The 18,224-nt window shown below is 41.4% G+C and overlaps 1 protein-coding gene across 12 annotated transcripts in view; it reads right to left on the reverse strand.

Annotated features, from left to right (window-relative positions):
* Positions 1-18,224, reverse strand: part of SESN1 (sestrin 1) — a 116,956-nt gene that overhangs the window by 11,801 nt on the left and 86,931 nt on the right. For 4 of the 12 annotated variants that reach the window (XM_043510784.1, XM_043510782.1, XM_038396497.2 and 1 more), the window contains one exon: positions 304-369. In XM_043510784.1, the coding sequence (XP_043366719.1) occupies positions 304-369 (66 nt within the window). Of the gene's footprint in view, positions 1-261; positions 370-6,239; positions 6,317-12,015; positions 12,252-18,224 lie in introns of those variants that run through there. The other 8 variants (XM_043510781.1, XM_043510780.1, XM_043510778.1 and 5 more) reach the window with 5 other exon arrangements.

Here is an 18,224-nt window from a genome sequence, read left to right on the forward strand (position 1 = left end):
CTGGACCAGTAAGAGGACCCAGCCCACATTTGAATATTGCAGATGGGACAGGACAAGTAATTATCATTACAAAAAATAACTCTGCATTTCCTTTGTAAAATATGGTTGTGTGAAATTCCAGAATTCCACATGGCCATTATTGCTTTCTAGTTTAGCAGAACCATTGCCAGTCTCATGATGATTTATTATGATCAACAGTGTGCAAAATATTTTGCAGATCAACAGCTGTTCTAAAACCATGTGGGTCCTAAATGACTTTACCTTAAAAGCATACAGCTCACAGTGTACTTGAAAACAACATACCTCCTTCTCTGGGATGAATCTGCTGGGTCCATGTCCCAGTGGTCTAGGAATTCTAATTCCAAGTTCCTAGAAAAGAAAATTACACCATCTCAGATTTCAGCTGTGGCTTCAGGGAAGAAAAAAAAATTCACCCAACAAACAGAGCTATGCTTGTTTTAGTGGTACACTCTGTACACTTCCAATTATTTTTCTATGCATGCTTCATAACTAACCATACTTGTTTACAGTATATCATACTTTCTGGTTAAAAACAATAAAACCTCCTTCACTGAAAACCTTAATTTTGCATAAAATACTTGGCAGAGTGTCCAGAACAAGGAGTTCAGTACATAGCAGCCAGTCATGTGATATGTCACTGATGCAAAATGAGATTGATGCACGTCTGCACATCTGCAGTAAACCAACATACCAATCTCTGTGCATCTGTCAGGAAATGAAACAGCTGTAACCTTAACCCAATTGTTTTTTTCAACCTTAGTGATGTGTGTGAATCTCTAAAGGTATCTCCAAATAAAAAGCAAGCAAACAAAAACTTGAGAAGTTAATTAGCTGTTTAAGTTGACAGAGAGAAAGACAGGTTTCATCCAACCTGAAAAAAAAGTTTACCACAAAACTTTTGCTGAAACACAGACAACATATCTCAATACCTAAGAGGTTAAAGTTATCCATATCACAACCACTGGTTATTTTTATTCTATCTGCTCAACTGAAGGAGGCATCATATTAAATCTGTTGCACCTGGGAATTTTGAGGCCCAGTTATCCTCTCAGGATCCAGGTAACAACCATGCACTTCAATGGGAATTACTTGGATCTGCTCAGGGGAGAATGTGGCTTCTAGAAGTCAATTGATCTTATCTAAAATAAGTTGCTGCCTAAGCTTTCATTTACATGCAGTGAATTTACACAAACAGAAATATTATCCAAATACAAGAAAAAAAGACCAATAATAAACAAGGCTGGTGCTTGTGACTTGTTTATAATAACCTTGATTTGTCTTGAACTGTAATTGATGGATAAAGTTACTAGATTTTTCCTGAACTTTTCCCTAATAGAAAAGAGCTACAAACAAACTTCAGACTGCAGAGTGAATTAATACTGACCCTTGTCATAGATTCATAGATACTAAGGTCAGAAGGGACCATTCTGATCATCTAGTCCGACCTCCTGCACAGCGCAGGCCACAGAATCTCACCCACCCACTCCTATGAAAAACCTACCCCATGTCTGAGCTATTGAAGTCCTTAAATCATGGTTCAAAGACTTCAAGGAGCAGAGAAGCCTCCCTCAAGTCAACCATGCCCCATGCTACAGAGGAAGGCAAAAAACCTCAGGGCCTCTCCAATCTGCCCTGGAGGAAAATTCCTTCCCGACCCCAAATATGGCGATCAACTAAACCCTGAGCATATGGGCAAGTTTCACCAGCCAGATACCCAGGAAAGAATTTTCTATAGTAACTCAGATCCCATCCATCTAATATCCCATCTCAGGGGATTTGGCCTATTTACCCTGAATATTTAAAGATCAATTACTTACCAAAATCCCATTATCCCATCATACCATCTCCTCCATAAACTTATCGAGTAGAATCTTAAAACCAGATACATCTTTTGCCCCCACTGCTTCCCTTGGAAGGTTATTCCAAAACTTCACTCCTCTGATGGTTAAAAACCTTCGTCTGATTTCAAGTCTAAACTTCCTGGTGGCCAGTTTATATCCATTTGTTCTTGTGTCCACATTGGTGCTGAGCTTAAATAATTCCTCTCCCTCTCCTGTATTTATCCCTCTGATATATTTATAGAGAGCAATCATATCTCCCCTCAACATTCTTTTAGTTAGGCTAAACAAGCCAAGCTCCTTAAGTCTCCTTTCATAAGACAAGTTTTCCATTCCTCGGATCATCCTAGTAGCCCCTCTCTGTACCTGCTCCAGTTTGAATTCATCCTTTTTAAACATGGGAGACCAGAACTGCACACAGTATTCTAGGTGAGGTCTCACCAGTGCCTTGTATAACGGTACTAAAACCTCCTTATCCCTACTGGAAATGCCTCTCCTGATGCATCCCAAAACCACATTAGCTTTTTTCACAGCCATATCACATTGGCAGCTCATAGTCATCCTATGATCAACCAATACTCCAAGGTCCTTCTCCTCTTCCGTTACTTCTATACTTATAACTAAAATTCTTGTTATTAATCCCTAAATGCATAACCTTACACTTCTCACTATTAAATTTCATCCTATTACTATTACTCCAGTTTACAAGGTCATCCAGATCCTCCTGTATAATATCCCGATCCTTCTCTAAATTGGCAATACCTCCCAGCTTTGTATCATCTGCAAACTTTATTAGCACACTCCCACTTTTTGTGCCAAGGTCAGTAATAAAAAGATTAAATAAGATTGGTCCCAAAAACGATCCCTGAGGAACTCCACTGGTAACCTCCCTCCAACCTGTCAGTTCGCCTTTCAGTAGGACCCGTTGCAGTCTCCCCTTTAACCAATTCCTTATCCACCTTTTGATGTTCATATTGATCCCCATCTTCTCCAATTTAACTAATAATTCCCCATGTGGCACGGTATCAAATGCCTTATTGAAATCTAGGTAAATTAGATCCACTGCATTTCCTTTATCTGTTACTGTTTCAAAAAAGGAGATTAGGTTGGTTTGGCACGATCTACCTTTTGTAAAACCATGTTGTATTTTGTCCCATTTACCATTGACTTCAATGTCCTTAACTAATTTCTCCTTCAAAATTTTTTCCAGGACCTTGCATACTACAGATGTCAAACTAACTGGCCTGTAGTTACCCGGATCACTTTTTTTTTCCTTTCTTAAAAATAGGAACTATATTAGCAATTCTCCAATCATTCGGTACAACTCCTGAGTTTACAGATTCATTAAAAATTCTTGCTAATGGGCTTGCAATTTCAGGTGCCAATTCCTTTAATATTCTTGGATGAAGATTATCTGGGCCCCCCGATTTAGTCCCATTAAGCTGTTTCAGTTTCGCTTCTACCTCAGATATGTCTATATCTACCTCTATATCCTCCTTCCCATTTGTCATGCTACCATTATCCCCAAGATCCTCTTTAGCCTTATTAAAGACTGAGGCAAAGTATTTGTTTAGATATTGGGCCATGCCTAGATTATCTTTAACCTCCACTCCATCCTCAGTGTTAAGCGGCCCCACTTCTTCCTTCTTAGTTTTCTTCTTATTTATATGGCTATAGAACCTTTTACTATTGGTTTTAATTCCCTTTGCAAGGTCCAACTCTACTTGACTTTTAGCCTGTCTCACTTTATCCCTACATGTTCTGACCTCAATTAGGTAGCTTTCCTTGCTGATCCCTCCCATCTTCCACTCCCTGTATGCTTTCTGCTTCTTCTTAATCACCTCTCTAAGATGCTTGCTCATCCAGCTTGTTCTACAACTCCTTCCTATGAATTTTTTCCCCTTTCTTGGGATACAGGCTTCCGATAGCTTCTGCAGTTTTGATTTAAAGTAATCCCAGGCCTCCTCTACCTTTAGATCCATAAGTTCTTCAGTCCAATCCACTTCCCTAACTAATTTCCTTAATTTTTGAAAGTCAGCCCTTTTGAAATCAAAAACCCTAGTTGCAGATTTATTTTTGTTAATCCTTCCATTTAGTTTGAACTGAATTAGCTCATGATCACTTGAGCCAAGATTGTCCCCTACGACCATTTCTTCTATGAGGTCCTCGTTACTCACCAAAATTAAATCTAAAATGGCATCCCCTCTAGTCGGTTCGGCAACTACTTGATGAAAGAATCCATCAGCTATCACATCTAGGAAAATCTGAGCCCTATTATTATTACTAGCACTGGTCCTCCAGTCTATATCTGGGAAGTTAAAGTCTCCCATGATCACGCAGTTTCCATTAGTATTTACTTTATTAAAGACATTAAAAAGGGCTCTATCCATATCCAAATTAGATCCCGGAGGTCTATAGCACACCCCAAGCACTATCGTAGGAGAGGCTTTACTAGTTTTCTTCCCCAATGTAATTTTTGCCCAGACGGACTCTGTCTTATCCATTGATAAGTGGTCCATGGTACCCACACGTAATCTCAAGATTCTATTTGTCTAATGTGCCTCTTACTTCTTAAATCAGATGTTTTCATTTCTTGGGGAAAGGGTTAACTAAAAGGTGTCCTTACCACTAGTGTTTTCAAATCTTACATGGAAGGATAAGGCTTGTGATGGAGTCTTTTCCTACTGCAGGTCACAAGGTTCAAAAACATGTTACACTTGTCAACTAAATCTGTAATACAATGTGTGTCAGAGTTGGGCTGAATTTATATCCTCAAAAGAATCTTACCCAACAGAGGCCAGCTACTTCTTGTCCTGGCAACCATACACTGATAAATTAAAGAAAGATCTTATATCCAAGTGACAATGAGAAAATAAAAAGGTCTTTATGTAACATTTAATTTAACAGATGTCTCCAAACCTAGCTGCCAACTCATACACAGCAGGAAAAAAAATCTTAGTTTAATTCTTGGACAGCTAAGTTTTAGTCTTTCCCCTTCCCAGAACAATTACAGGAAGAAAGCCTCAAAGTTCTACAACCTGAGACTTATAAGATTACTAATTTATTTTGCCCAATACAGTCTAAAATATATCAGCAAGTCCTGACCTTCAACTTTCTTGTTCCCTCAACATAATGAGTATGTTGCAGGAAGAAGGTTTAATTAAAAAACAGCTATGTAAGTAGAGAGAGAACACACCTTCATGTAACATAACTTTTTAAAAGGCACTATAAGGGAGAGGAAGGATCGCTCTGTGATTAGGACTTGGGAGATCTGGGTTCAAATCTGCCTGGCACAGACTTCTTGTGTGACTATGGGCCACTTAGTATCTCTGTGCCTCAGTTCCACCTGTAAAATAAAGATAATAGCACCTGCAGGGTGTTTTGAAAATACACACACTAGATACTGAGGCTCTCAGATACCACACAGGTCACAGTGTATAAGTACAGTAGAACCTCAGAGGTGCAAGCATCTCAGAATTGGAGGTTGTTCGTATCTCTGAACAAAAGGTTATGGCTGTTCTTCCAAAAGTTTACAACTGAACATTGACTTAATACAGCTTTGAAACTTTACTATGCAGGAGAAAAATGCTGTTTTTTTTTTTTTTTTAAAGTAGGTTACATTTGCTTTTTTTTTTTTTTTTTTTTTTTTTTTTAATGTGTGGTACTGCCTGATTGCATACTTCAGGTTTCTAATGAGGTATAAAAAGAAAAGGAGTACTTGTGGCACCTTAGAGACTAACAAATTTATTTGAGCATAAGCTTTTGTGAACTTAGTCTCTAAGGTGCCACAAGTACTCCTTTTCTTTTTGCGAATACAGATTAACACAGCTGCTACTCTGAAACCTAATGAGGTGTGTGGCTGACTGGTCAGTTCGTAACGCTGAGGTTCTACTTTACCTAAGATAGAGAGGTGTTCTTTAGACCTTAAACTGTGTACTTAAAAAAAAAATCAAATCAGTTTCCATTCTGATATTCATCACCACCTGTGTCTAACTCAGACTTTCCCTGTATCCCATGTTTCAAATACTATACTGACAAGGTAACAATTTCAGTCTCTTACTAACACTTTTAATGATCCCCTTCTCACAAAGGCCTTTCCTGTAGCTCTAACATGTCACTCCATTCTTAGAAGCTTTTCATTAGGCCTCCATTTCCACCTCATTGAGTTCAAGTATCTTGTCCTCACCTCCACAATTGTCTCCCACCCATATTGTCCTCTTCATAGAAATCCCTCCCGATCTAACTGTAAGGTTACTACTTTCTCCTCCTTCAAATCCCTCAAGATGCAATTCTTCTGTGAGAACTTATGATCCCAGGTACTCTAAACTATTTGGGATATGGACCGTGTTTCTTCAGCACCTAGCACAATACGATACCAACCATGACTGGGGCCTTTCGGTGCTTCTGCAATATAAATAAGCAATAGCAAATCTCTTCATCTGTCATGTCTGCTCCATCTTAAAAGCCAGAATAAAAGAATGTTAACGTTGCAAAGTTAAGCACTGAAAGTCACAAAATGCCCAACGTTAGCTTTACCTCCTTATGAAATACAATATACTTTTAAATCATACGTCACACAGGAGCCTCATTTCACTCTATCTATGAAATTTACATAGCTCCCGTGACAGTTCTCAGAGTACCTTGGACTGAGAGTCACCTTGTTACCTCCAGTATGAAGTAGTCTTGCTTGTGCTTAACTGGGTGTCAGCTCCCTGACACCACCAGCCCATTAGCCACTCACACAATTTCCTCTTGCCTATGCCTGCCTTTACTTTGCCTCTCAGTTTAATAATATGTGCACCTGAGTCCCAGAATCCCTTTGAAGCATTTCTCTGTAGCGTCCAGCCCCTTATACACTGAACACTCACAGAAATACCAGGTCTGCTGTCCCCAAGGCAACAGTACACACACCAGCTTGTACAATTCAACTCAGGATCAGCACCTAGCTTAATATCACAGCATTTAGATATATTTACAGTGAAAACAAGAATAAATTTATCATTAAAGATTTAAGACTCAAGAGACAGTAAGCATACAGGAAACAAAACAGTTACATATAACAAGAAAAGGAGTACTTGTGGCACCTTAGAGACTAGTCTCTAAGGTGCCACAAGTACTCCTTTTCTTTTTGCGAATACAGACTAACACGGCTGCTACTCTGAAACCTGTCAATATAAAAAGAAAACGTGCTTTCTAGACACTAGACTTAACTGAGCAGGTTAACCTCATGTCTAAAGAAGTTTCTCACCCCGGAAATCCTCCGCACCTTTTTTTAGCCAAGGTTGGCTGAGATCCCATTTTCATGAAGGTAAACACATTGTCTGTTTACTTTCTTTGTGCAGGATAAGGGGGTATCTTTGCCTTCTACTTATACCCCAAAGTTTATTTCTTGTACTCAGAGACAGCATAACCACCCCCAGCTACTCTTTGAGTTCTCTCTCTGTTGGCTTCACATCTCTTCAATAACTTTGCATGTAACTGTGCATCCACTGTGAACAAAACATCTTGTCTGACAGAAATCTTTCATTTCTGTAGTTGACTCATACCTAGACTCTAAGAACATATTTGCAGTGTGTGTGTATAATATATATATTACACACACACACACACACACACACACACACACACACACACACACACACACACACACTATTCCTTACACAGTATCTGTGCTTACAATTCACAATGATATTAATGACTAGAGTGACCCTGACTTTCATTTAACACCTCACATGACATTATTTGGTGAACCAGAATGTAAATTCCAGAATCAGGACATTCCTGTAACTCTTTTGCCAGTTAGCATTAGAAGGTTCTTGGGTCACAACCCCCCTTACTATAGTATCTATGTGCATCACATCTAATGAATGTGCCCATTACTTCACAGAAGTGAAGTGCTATTGTCCTGATTTTACAGATGAAAAACTGAGACAGAGAGACTATGCCTATACTGGTGTCCAAGGTATGATTGCAGCATGGCTAGACATACCCATACTTAGCTGCTAAAACCAACAGTATAGCTACAGGGGCATAGGCTGAAATGCAGGCTAGCAATGCGAGTATGTACCCAGGATCCCCAGCATATTCATATAGCCCAAACTGAAGTCTGTGCCATTGCATCTACAATGCTATATTTAGCCATGCTAGCATGGGTTAAGCTAGCATGGGTATGTCTACCCATGCTACAATCACACCTTGGATTGCAGCATAGATATACTATAAGTGACTTGCCCAACATCATAGAGAAAGTCTGTGGTGGAGCAAGGACTTGAATCTGGGTGTTTGAAGTCCTGTGCTCGTGCCCTTCTCAGAACAAGTTTTTCAGCTGGTGGAAATTTGTTTATGCAAATGTATGCTAGCTGAGCATCTGGCCCTCAAAGTGAAGTCTGAATGGTTCACAATTAATGCAGCAGGTGCACAACATTAATTATGTTCCCTAATAACCACTCTTCTCTCATTACACCCTGCCTCATTCAATACATCTTGTTCAGTACATTTGTTTTAATCATACATCAAAATTCTACATCCACACATGCTTCTTGCAGCTCGCTTTCACTTAAAATGCTGGAAGATAATTATTCAAGCGTTACAAAACTACCATGCGCCTGCAAACTACATATGGCTTTTCAATGCCTCAAAACCGCCAAATCAAGCCGTTTTTAGTTCAGACATGAAAGGCAGCTCTTCAGCAGGAGAGGTATCTTCCTGCCAAGTTTCAGGGTTCTACTCCAAGGTCTTGCTGCTTTATTATTAGAGATGTCCCCAAAAAAAGTCATAATTGTGTAATATTTGGAGAAAGTATGTATTTCTACTCTCATTAAAACAAAACACATTGCCCCTAGACAAAGGCCAAACATGGGAAATTTCATCCCAAAAGGTTGAAGTTATGAGCAAATGAAACAGAGTCTTTAGAATGGGAATGCCTAGACCATCTTAACTTTAGCTATTGCTACAGCACTTGCACTCACTCTATGGTATTTTCTCTGATCGCTGGTTCTCATCACTGATTACCAACTATTAAAGCACTGATGTATTTGCCCTTGTTACCATAAAAATCTCTCTCAAAACTCAGTTATAGTTCCGTCACCAGAGTGATGCACCAGATGGTGTACTGTTATCAATTGTTAATTTGCAATAAACTAATTGACTTTCATGAGCTGAAAACCGACCACAAACCAGTCTGCAGTTTGTTTCCCTGATGTCATGCACAGTCTCTTTACCTTCAGTACAGTAACAATGTCAAGTGTTGCAAGTCTGGGAAAGATACATTTGTGTATTTACTTAAATCAATGTAAACAGCGGAACACTTCTGCACAAATTGTAGGCAGAGCGGGAATATAATTTACTTCACTCAACCACATTAGTATTAATATCATCCGATTCTTTGTGTCCTCACGAAGTACCAAATGCCACTGGATACAGACATAACCACCTCAAAAATCACAAGGTCTAAAGAAACAAAGCAGCCTTTAAGAATAGCCAAATACATTTTATTTGCAAGAAGAATGATTTTGACTAGAATTAAGTTTTGTTGGGATTCACTTTTTATGGAGAATCATCTCATGTTGATATATTTTCATGCCTACATTAAAAATACTCTTAGCATCTTTTCTATTCTTTTAGGGTCAAATGTCCAAAAGCTCCTAAGTGATTTAGGCTCCTAAGTCTGATTTTTAAGAGAGATTTAGGCTTTTACATGCTTTTGGAAATGTTATCCCCAGTCCCCCACTTCCCCTTCAAAGATCAGTTCAAACCAAGAACTCAATGGTAGTGACACTGAAATGCTATGAATTTGGAAAACTGAATTATTTAGATCTTAACGATAACTACTGCACAGACTGCCACCACAGTACAAGTTATTTTGATTTCCCTGTAACTCCATCAGTGAGCTGATACATTCTCCAATTAAAAGTCAGGCTTTCAATTCTGCTCATTACTATAACTGTAGAATCCCCAACAGTTATCCAGCTGCATCAACAGGTCTTAAAAGTTTTGAAGAATTTGGATTAAATAAGGGACAATACTACTTCTGTAAACACAAGTCAAAAATAAAAGCAAAGCTCTTTCTAGACACAGTGGTAGCAGAGCTGGTGGTCCAGGAGTTTTCCTTACTTAGTTCCAAAATCGTCACCCCAACCCAAAAGCCTCTAGAGCGCACTGTGGCATTTTCAGATCCAAACCATAATTAGTATTAAGGTAACATCTGCTGGATCTTTATTTCTTTTCCTCTTCCCATTTTAAAATTTTGACACCAGCTCCTTTGTGCAGGAACAATTAGAGCTATTCCAGAATAAAAGCACTCAGCTTGTTCACACATACAGATTTAAATGATTACAAATAATCATTCTGCTCTCCTACAAACCCTACCAAGTTCAATAGGCCTACTGTACTTGATTTTAATCATCACAAAGAAAGTAAAAGTGTTTTTATTGTATTTTAAAAACAGATCTTAAAATATTATTAGCTCTACAAGTTAGATATGAAGTGGAAAATTCCTTCTGTCTAAAGATTTCAGAATATTTTTAAATATTTTAAATATTAAATATATTTAAATACTTTTAAAATATTACATTTTTCAACACCCACTCAAAACTGGTTAACGTTATCTGCATTGTACAGATGGAGAAATTGAGGCACAAGGAGCATAAGTGATCTGCCCAAAAACATACAGACTCCCAAGTTTCTTGTTCACTTATTATTAATAATAAATAATAATAAAAACATAGTAGTAGTGATTTTTTGGATCTTCTAGGATTAATTAACATACACACACATCTGGAGATATATCTAAATGAAGTTTTAGCCATGGTACTTCTATTTTGCCAGCATACGCATTGCCAGCATTGCTAGTAAAAGGCTGGCACAAGTTTATAAGAAATTGAGTTTGTGTTGGAACTATACCAAGACCACAATTTGTTTCACTTGGTTTCAAACTCACTCAGGTCACAAGTGGCTGGGATTAAAAAGGACCAGTGTCTAAACCTTCTGTGCCATCTCTGTAATATGCATGTTGAAAATATTTTCTAAATATGTATTAAGATCACAGGAGCAGCTCCAAAGCAAAACACGCAACACCAGAGCTTTAAGGAAGGGGAAAGAAAGCTGGGAGGAAGCAGCATGGTTTTGTAAGGCAATAAACAAAGTTTAAATACTATTAAGACTGCAACACAAATAATAAACCAGGAAACTTATTTCTGAATATGAAGCACCAAACTTTACCATCATATTTTCTGGACAGTGCTGCTTTATGCCATTAACTTAAAGTTATTTAAGTTCAGTATCATAATATCTAATACATAAAGCTACACATGCAAATATGACCCAATTAAGTGTTTTCTTCCCTGGTCTCGAGAGCAAGCCAGAACAATATTATTTACTTAGAATTGACAGGACACAAGACAACAGTCACTGCCCCCAAAAGCTAATAATCTGAGACACATGCAGAGAAGACTGGCACACTGGAAAATCCAGAGGAGGAAATTAGTGGGTTTGTTTGTTTTTAAGAGAGCTCTGAGAAGCATGAATGGACTCTATTCATTCCACCTGTATATTAACTCTGAAGACTAATGACAAATCCGTGTCAACAGCCAGTGTGCTTGTATATCACAGAAAAAGGAGACAGAAGAGCCCTATTACATGACCTGGTCAACCTCCCTGTCAGTAAAGGATTGTTCCCTACAGTGCGTTCCCAGGGATTGGCTTTGGGCACTTTTTAACGACTCAAATGATGGGGCTGCCACAACTTCCCTTTGGAAGCCACTCCACAGTGTAATAGGCGGTTGGTCCTGGTTTTCCAGCCTCTCTTTTCCAATTCTGAATGTCTTTTTGTTACCTCTAGCCTGCCACCAATTACACACCCCGCCACTAGGGAAGAAGCGGGCAGGAGCAAGCAGCACACCCCCTGGGCGGCTCTGCCCTCCGAAAGGACATTCACACCTAGGCTTGGCGGAGAACACGCAGAACATGCAGCCCACAAAAGGCAAAGCTAAGCCCACAGGTGAAGCCCAGCTGAGGGGCCGTCCCGGACTCAGGCAGATGTGGCTTTGGTAGCTACCCCAGCACTCAGCACAAACAGAACAAAACAAGTGACCCCCAGTCACCAGAACAGCCCCCCCCCCCCCGCGCGCGCTTTGTTGCCTGGCCAAGCCCCCTTTACCTTGCGACCCCGGCTCGTGCAGTGGTTGCACAGCAGCCCCTGCACTGCGTACGCCTGGTTGTGGCTGGCCGTGGCCGCCAGCCTCATGCCTGCGGGAGCGAACGCGCGGCTCAGGCTAGGAGCGGGCCTGTCCCTGCACAAGGCGCAGTCAGCTCCCCTCTGCCAAAGGCAGCGGCGAGGGCAAGGCTAAAGCGAAGCGCCCGGGGGCGGGGGAGCTGCGGAACGGGCACAAACAAGCCGAGCGGAGCCCAGCCCCCTCTGCCGCCAGCCACCAATGCGCGGGAGGCGGAGGGGCAGGGAGGCGGAGCGAAGCGCTCGCTCCCTGGGTTGGGGAGGAGAGGCCCGCACGGGAGCGGGGCAAGGGGCTGCAGTTCCACGGGGAATTTGTGCCTTTGCCGCAGGAGCCCTGGCAGCCAGCCGCCACACGGGACAGCCCGCCGCGCCCCCCTCGAGTCGCAGTCCGCTCCCCTTGTGTCGGGGAGCATGGCCGGGAGAGCCGGGTGTGCACAGCAGCAGCTGTGAACCCCGGAATTTACAGCTGGGAGCCAAATGTGCCAGAGAAACATTTTCTGATACTACACTGCAAACATCCACCGATGCAACCCGGCGTGTGCTCTACTTGCGCCTCAGTCCTGGCACTGCACAGAGAAATGTTAGAACTTCAACTGCCCCTTACTGAGGACACGAGTGGTGACGTCTGTTGAGCCTAGGCAACTGTTTTTAAATTATGAAGTAACTATTAACTGCCCAGTTCATCCGGCAGATCATTTCAGAGGTCAGTTATACAGATGCCATCACAATGATTTTGGGGACACATGAAGTGAGGGAACACCTCCCTCTTCAGCTCCTGCATCCTCTGCTCCTCTCTCGGGCAGGAAAAAAAAGCAGGATTTTTGTTTGACAAAAATTTTTTTTCTAGAAAGTCATGTATTTGCTCATTCATCTATCATCTCCATCCATCCTCACTTAAGAGCCTCTACCTACTTTTTAAAACAAGAAAGTAATTAAGCCTTTTTAACAGCTAGCTCATAGGAGCTTAACATGTAGCAGATACATGTGTGACTTTAAATAGCTCCTGCCCCAACACCATAATAACCCTGTGCAAACATGTTTTGCAATCTCATCAGCAAAACACACCATCTTTATTTGCAGCAGTCTGTATTTCCTTCACCGAACTCCAGTGCTGTTAAATCCCCAGATGCCCCAGTTCTCCCCACACAACTATAGCTTTCTGTTCTGGTTTGGGGTTTTATGCACATTTGCCTACTTTCACGTTGTAAATAAGTACCCTGACTTTCACAATAAGCCAAAATCAAGCTAATCCCATTTCAAAACAAGGCCCAAAACAAGCCAATCCCTAAGAACCCCAACATTCTATGTGACTAGAGCCCCCCCAGCGTGCAGTCTGGGACTGTGGTGGGCCCGCTATGCATCCCTGACTCTCTTCCCCCCCTTCTCCTGCTTGTCCCCCTTTGCCCCTGCTTGCTGGGAGCCAATCAAAAAAAAGAAGCAACAAGCTACAAGCCAAACAAGCAACAAGATACAAGCTAAAACTAGCCACAAGAAACTCACAAGCCAATTAAGGCAAAAAGAAAAAGAAAAAGCCCAATTTCTGAGTTTTTTTTCATGTTTGGTATGTCTGGTCTTGTGCCATTTTCCAAAAGTAAATACAGCATCTTCAAATTCAAGGTCCTGGGTAAAATTTTGGTTTACTCTTCACGTCACATTAAAAGTGTAAAGCTATGTTCTGTTAATTATTTTACATCTTAAATATTTATTTTAAATCAAAAGTTTCAGGTACCACATACTATTTAAACAAGACGAGAATGCTTGATTCTTACCCCAGCTTTGAGAGGAGGTAGTTAGGTTACAACAGCTCAGAACCCAAGAAACTTCCTTAACTAACAGGAAAAACAAAGTTTCCAGTCTGGGATTTGGATTGCTACACATCCAGATTACTAGTTCTAACAAGTCTAATAACTTTAAAGGGAATTACATGACCATGAACTTTGAACTTTAATTAAATATAAAACTGAATACTGAAAAACTGTTTATGCTGTTCTTGGAGTGGGTTTATAAATACTGCAGCCAAATGCAGAAATCATTGAGGCCAGAACCACTGAGGCCAGCTTTACATTCTTTCATTCCCTAATGTCATCACCTCTATGGAGTGCAATTACCTCTGAGAAGACAAGGCACATTTTCTACTTTTGAAGATAGAGTAGCAGCATACCATTACACTGACTAGAGGTGTGAAGGCACTTTGGTCCTTACTCTGTTTCCTGGTACAGAACAGGGATTTAGCTTTCCTAAATGGGCAAGATCTTTCCAGATTGTTACTGCTCCATACCTACTTGAACATCAGAAAGGGCTTAGATGACAAATGGAAAAAGAGAAGCAAGATGATGAGAGTGGTTATATTTTCAGAGCTAGTTTAAATAAACTAGTAAAGAGACAGTTTAATTCCCACTAACTGCTTCCTTACTTCAGGCCAAAATATAACAAAGGACCAAGGAAGAACTCTCTTGCAACACCACAGACAAAAAATGGCTTGTGTTCAAAAGGAACTATTCAAAAGAAAATATGCCATCATGTGCCAGCAATGCCCCTCTGCCATGCACATTGGCCAAACCGGACAGTCTCTATGCAAAAGAATAAATGGACATAATTCTGACATAAGGAATCATAACATTCAAAAACCAGTAGGAGAACACTTCAATCTCCCTGGTCACTCAATAACAGACCTAAAAGTGACAATCCTTCAACAAAAAACCTTCAAAAACAGACTCCAATGTGAAGCTGCAGAACTGGAATTAATTTGCAAACTGGATATCATCAGATTAGGCCTGAATAAAGACAGGGAGTGGTTGGGTCATTACAGAACCTAAACCTTATTTCCCCAATACTAATTTCTCCCTACTGTTACTCACACCTTCTTGTCAATTGTCTGTAATGGGCCACTCTCATTACCGCTTCAAAAGTTATTTTTCCTCCCTTGGTATCCTGCTGTTAATTGATTTATCTTGTTAGACTGACCTCACACTTGGTAAGGCAACCCCCATCCTCTCATGTATTTATACCTGCTCCTGTATTTTCCACTTCATGCATCTGATGAAGTGGGTTCTAGCCCACAAAAGCTTATGCCCAAATAAATTTGTTAGTCTCTAAGGTGCCACAAGGACTTCTCATTGTTTTTGCTGATACAGACGAACACGGCTACCACTCTGAAATCTGAGATGTAAGACATTATCCCACTATGAGAAATCTTTGTGGTTTCAATTTAAATGACTATGCATTCCAACACAGAGAGACATGGTGGGTAAAGGAATGTCTTTTATTGCAATGGTTCTCAATCTGGGGTTCACAGACTATGTCTAAGAGGTCCACAAAAGGTTGTCGTTACGAAAGAACAGTGGTTTTCATCCTGTGGTCCGTGCACCCCTGGGGGTCCACAGACTATATCTAAGATTTCCAAAGTGGTCTGCACCTCCATTTGAAATTTTTTAGGGGTCTGCAAATGAAAAAAGGTTGAGAACCACTGCTTTGTTGGACTAACTTCTTTTGGTAGGCGAGACAAGCTTTAGAGCCACACAAAGCTCTTCTTCAGGTCTGGGAAAGGTACTCTGCAACCATGTCTACATAGCAGTATAAGCCTGGGCGCAAGCCTAACCCCCCTTGCATCCACACATCATTTGTGCTAACCTAGGTCTTCGACCTACGGTCCCAAACCCTGCATGGCTCGAGGGTCCAAGCCTGTGTTGAGCTGAGACCTAGGATCCAAGCCCCATTGCTTTCCTGCATGTGTATGGCCCTGGCTTGACGCAGGTCCCGGAAGTCCTCCAAATGTATTCCAGAGTTCCTAGTAGCAGAGGAGCAGCAATGCAGGCAGCCAGCACAGTGGTCAGAAGCACTATTACTTCCTGGCTGAGCACACTCCCTGTTCCTGCTCACAGAAGCGGCAGCTCCTGCTCTGGCTCCTCCTCACTGCTACACAGAGCTTGCCCAGAGCAGGGAGCAAAGCTGATAGGTGGGATGCAGCTCCTGGCTGCCAGGATGTTGGGGGTCATCCCTCCCCCAACTGTGCGGGTCCGCGAGCCCTGCCACTCCTTGCAGGGCAGCCTCTTGGTCCCGTTCTGCTCTCTGTCCCTTGCTCCGACCACTGCCTTCCTTGGGGCTGTGTGTGCAGAGATGTCCAGGCAGCATACATTGTGAGGGTGATAAGCGGGAGCTAGCCCCCAAACTTCCCCACAGCCTCCTGGGGATCCATTATCCCTGCCTCCTGGGATGCGGCGGGGGCCCAATTCTCAGATTAGATGGTAGTGCAGTATAAAGCCTTCTCAAATTGCAGTCATTCTATTGAGATGGACGCCAAAGGAGCTAATTATGTAGTTTATGAACTCATGTGTTCCTTATGGGCACCTGAGTCCCATGAATAGCACTGTCAGTTAGGAAACAAGATGGGCACAGTAGAGTTTTCCCACAGTGCAACACAGTTGTATGGCTAGACTGTCAACACGGGGGAGGGGGGGAAAGAGGGCACATACCAGGTACTGTGGGATAGGGTTACTTTGACTTGGATCTGTACACTGCAGAGTGGATGCCAAAGCACTAGCTTCAAGTATGGGTCAGAAAATCTTTAACATAGGGTTAAAATACAGTGTAAATACTCAATCCCATGGTTCCCTGACATGGGCCAAATGACGAGTCCTACTAATCCCAGGGCAGGCTTACATTGCTGAATAGACATACCCAGAGTGTTAGAACTAAATACAAGAGCAAATAGATAGTTTAGCATAAGTAGTTAGCATATATTCTAAGGGACAATTCATAGAATCATAGAATATCAGGGTTGGAAGGCACCTCAGAGGTCACCTACTCCAACCCCCTGCTCAAAGGAGGACCAATCCCCAACTAAATCATCCCAGCCAGGGCTTTGTCAAGCCTGACCTTAAAAACTTCTATGGAAATAGATTCCACCACCTCCCTAGGTAACCCATTCCACTGCTTCACCACACTCCTAGTGACAAAGGTTTTCCTAATATCCAACCTAAACCTCCCCCACTGCAACTTGAGACCATTACTCCTCGTTCTGTCATCTGGTACCACTGAGAACAGTCTAGATCCATTCTCTTTGGAACCCCCTTTCAGGTAGTTGAAAGCAGCTATCAAATCCCCCTTAATTCTTCTCTTCCGCAGACTAAACAATCCCAGTTCCCTCAGCCTCGCCTCATAAGTCATGTGTTCCAGTCCTCTAATCATATTTGTTGCCCTCTGCTAAATGTTTTCCAATTTTTCCACATCCTTCCTGTAGTGTGGGGCCCAAAACTGGACATAGTACTCCAGATGAGGCCTCACCAATGTCTAATAGACGGGAACAATCACGTCCCTCGATCTGCTGGCAATGCCCCTACTTATACAGCCCAAAATGCCATTAGCCTTCTTGGCAACAAGGGCACACTGTTGACTCATATCCAGCTTCTCGTCCACTGTAACCCCTAGGTCCTTTTCTGCAGAACTGCTGCCTAGCCTGTAGCGATACATGGGATTCTTCCATCCTAAGTGCAGGACTTGCTGCACTTGTCCTTGTTGAACCTCATCAGATTTCTTTTGGCCCAATCCTCTAATTTGTCTAGGTCCCTCTATATCCTATTCAAGGTGAAGAGTCCCATTCTTCTTTCAGCAGTATTTCTAGTAAAAATATATGCCCCGTTGACAAACCTTGAATGTTATTTAGAAGTCAGGGTTACTTAAGTTTTACTTCTATTTAAAGAATACATATAATTTCCTTTTGGGAACTAGTACTTTCACTCTTATGAAGACAGTTCTCACAATGAGACTTTTCTTAGCAACAGTTCAAAAAATATATTATATTATATGAAGGCTATAAAGAGGCAGATCAGATATGAAGTTAAAGATCCTGATCCTGCAACACTTATGCACATAGCTTAACTTTAAGTACTTGTGGTCAATAGGACTTCTTATGTGCAAAATTAAGCACATAAACATCTTCAAGACCGGGGGCCCAAAATCTTGAATTCTTTCCATAGCAAAAAGCTATCCAAGATCACCATAGGTCTCACTCTGGAGCACCGGAAATGCTTACTATAGCTAGTACAGCAGGTATCAAATTAAAATCTGTAAGGGTTATTGGAAAATTCTCCACCAGAAAACTTTACAAATAATGTTAAAATGGTTCTTTACTACTCGGA

The sequence above is a fragment of the Dermochelys coriacea genome, chromosome 3 (assembly GCF_009764565.3).
Source record: "Dermochelys coriacea isolate rDerCor1 chromosome 3, rDerCor1.pri.v4, whole genome shotgun sequence".
NCBI classification, from domain to species: domain Eukaryota; kingdom Metazoa; phylum Chordata; order Testudines; family Dermochelyidae; genus Dermochelys; species Dermochelys coriacea.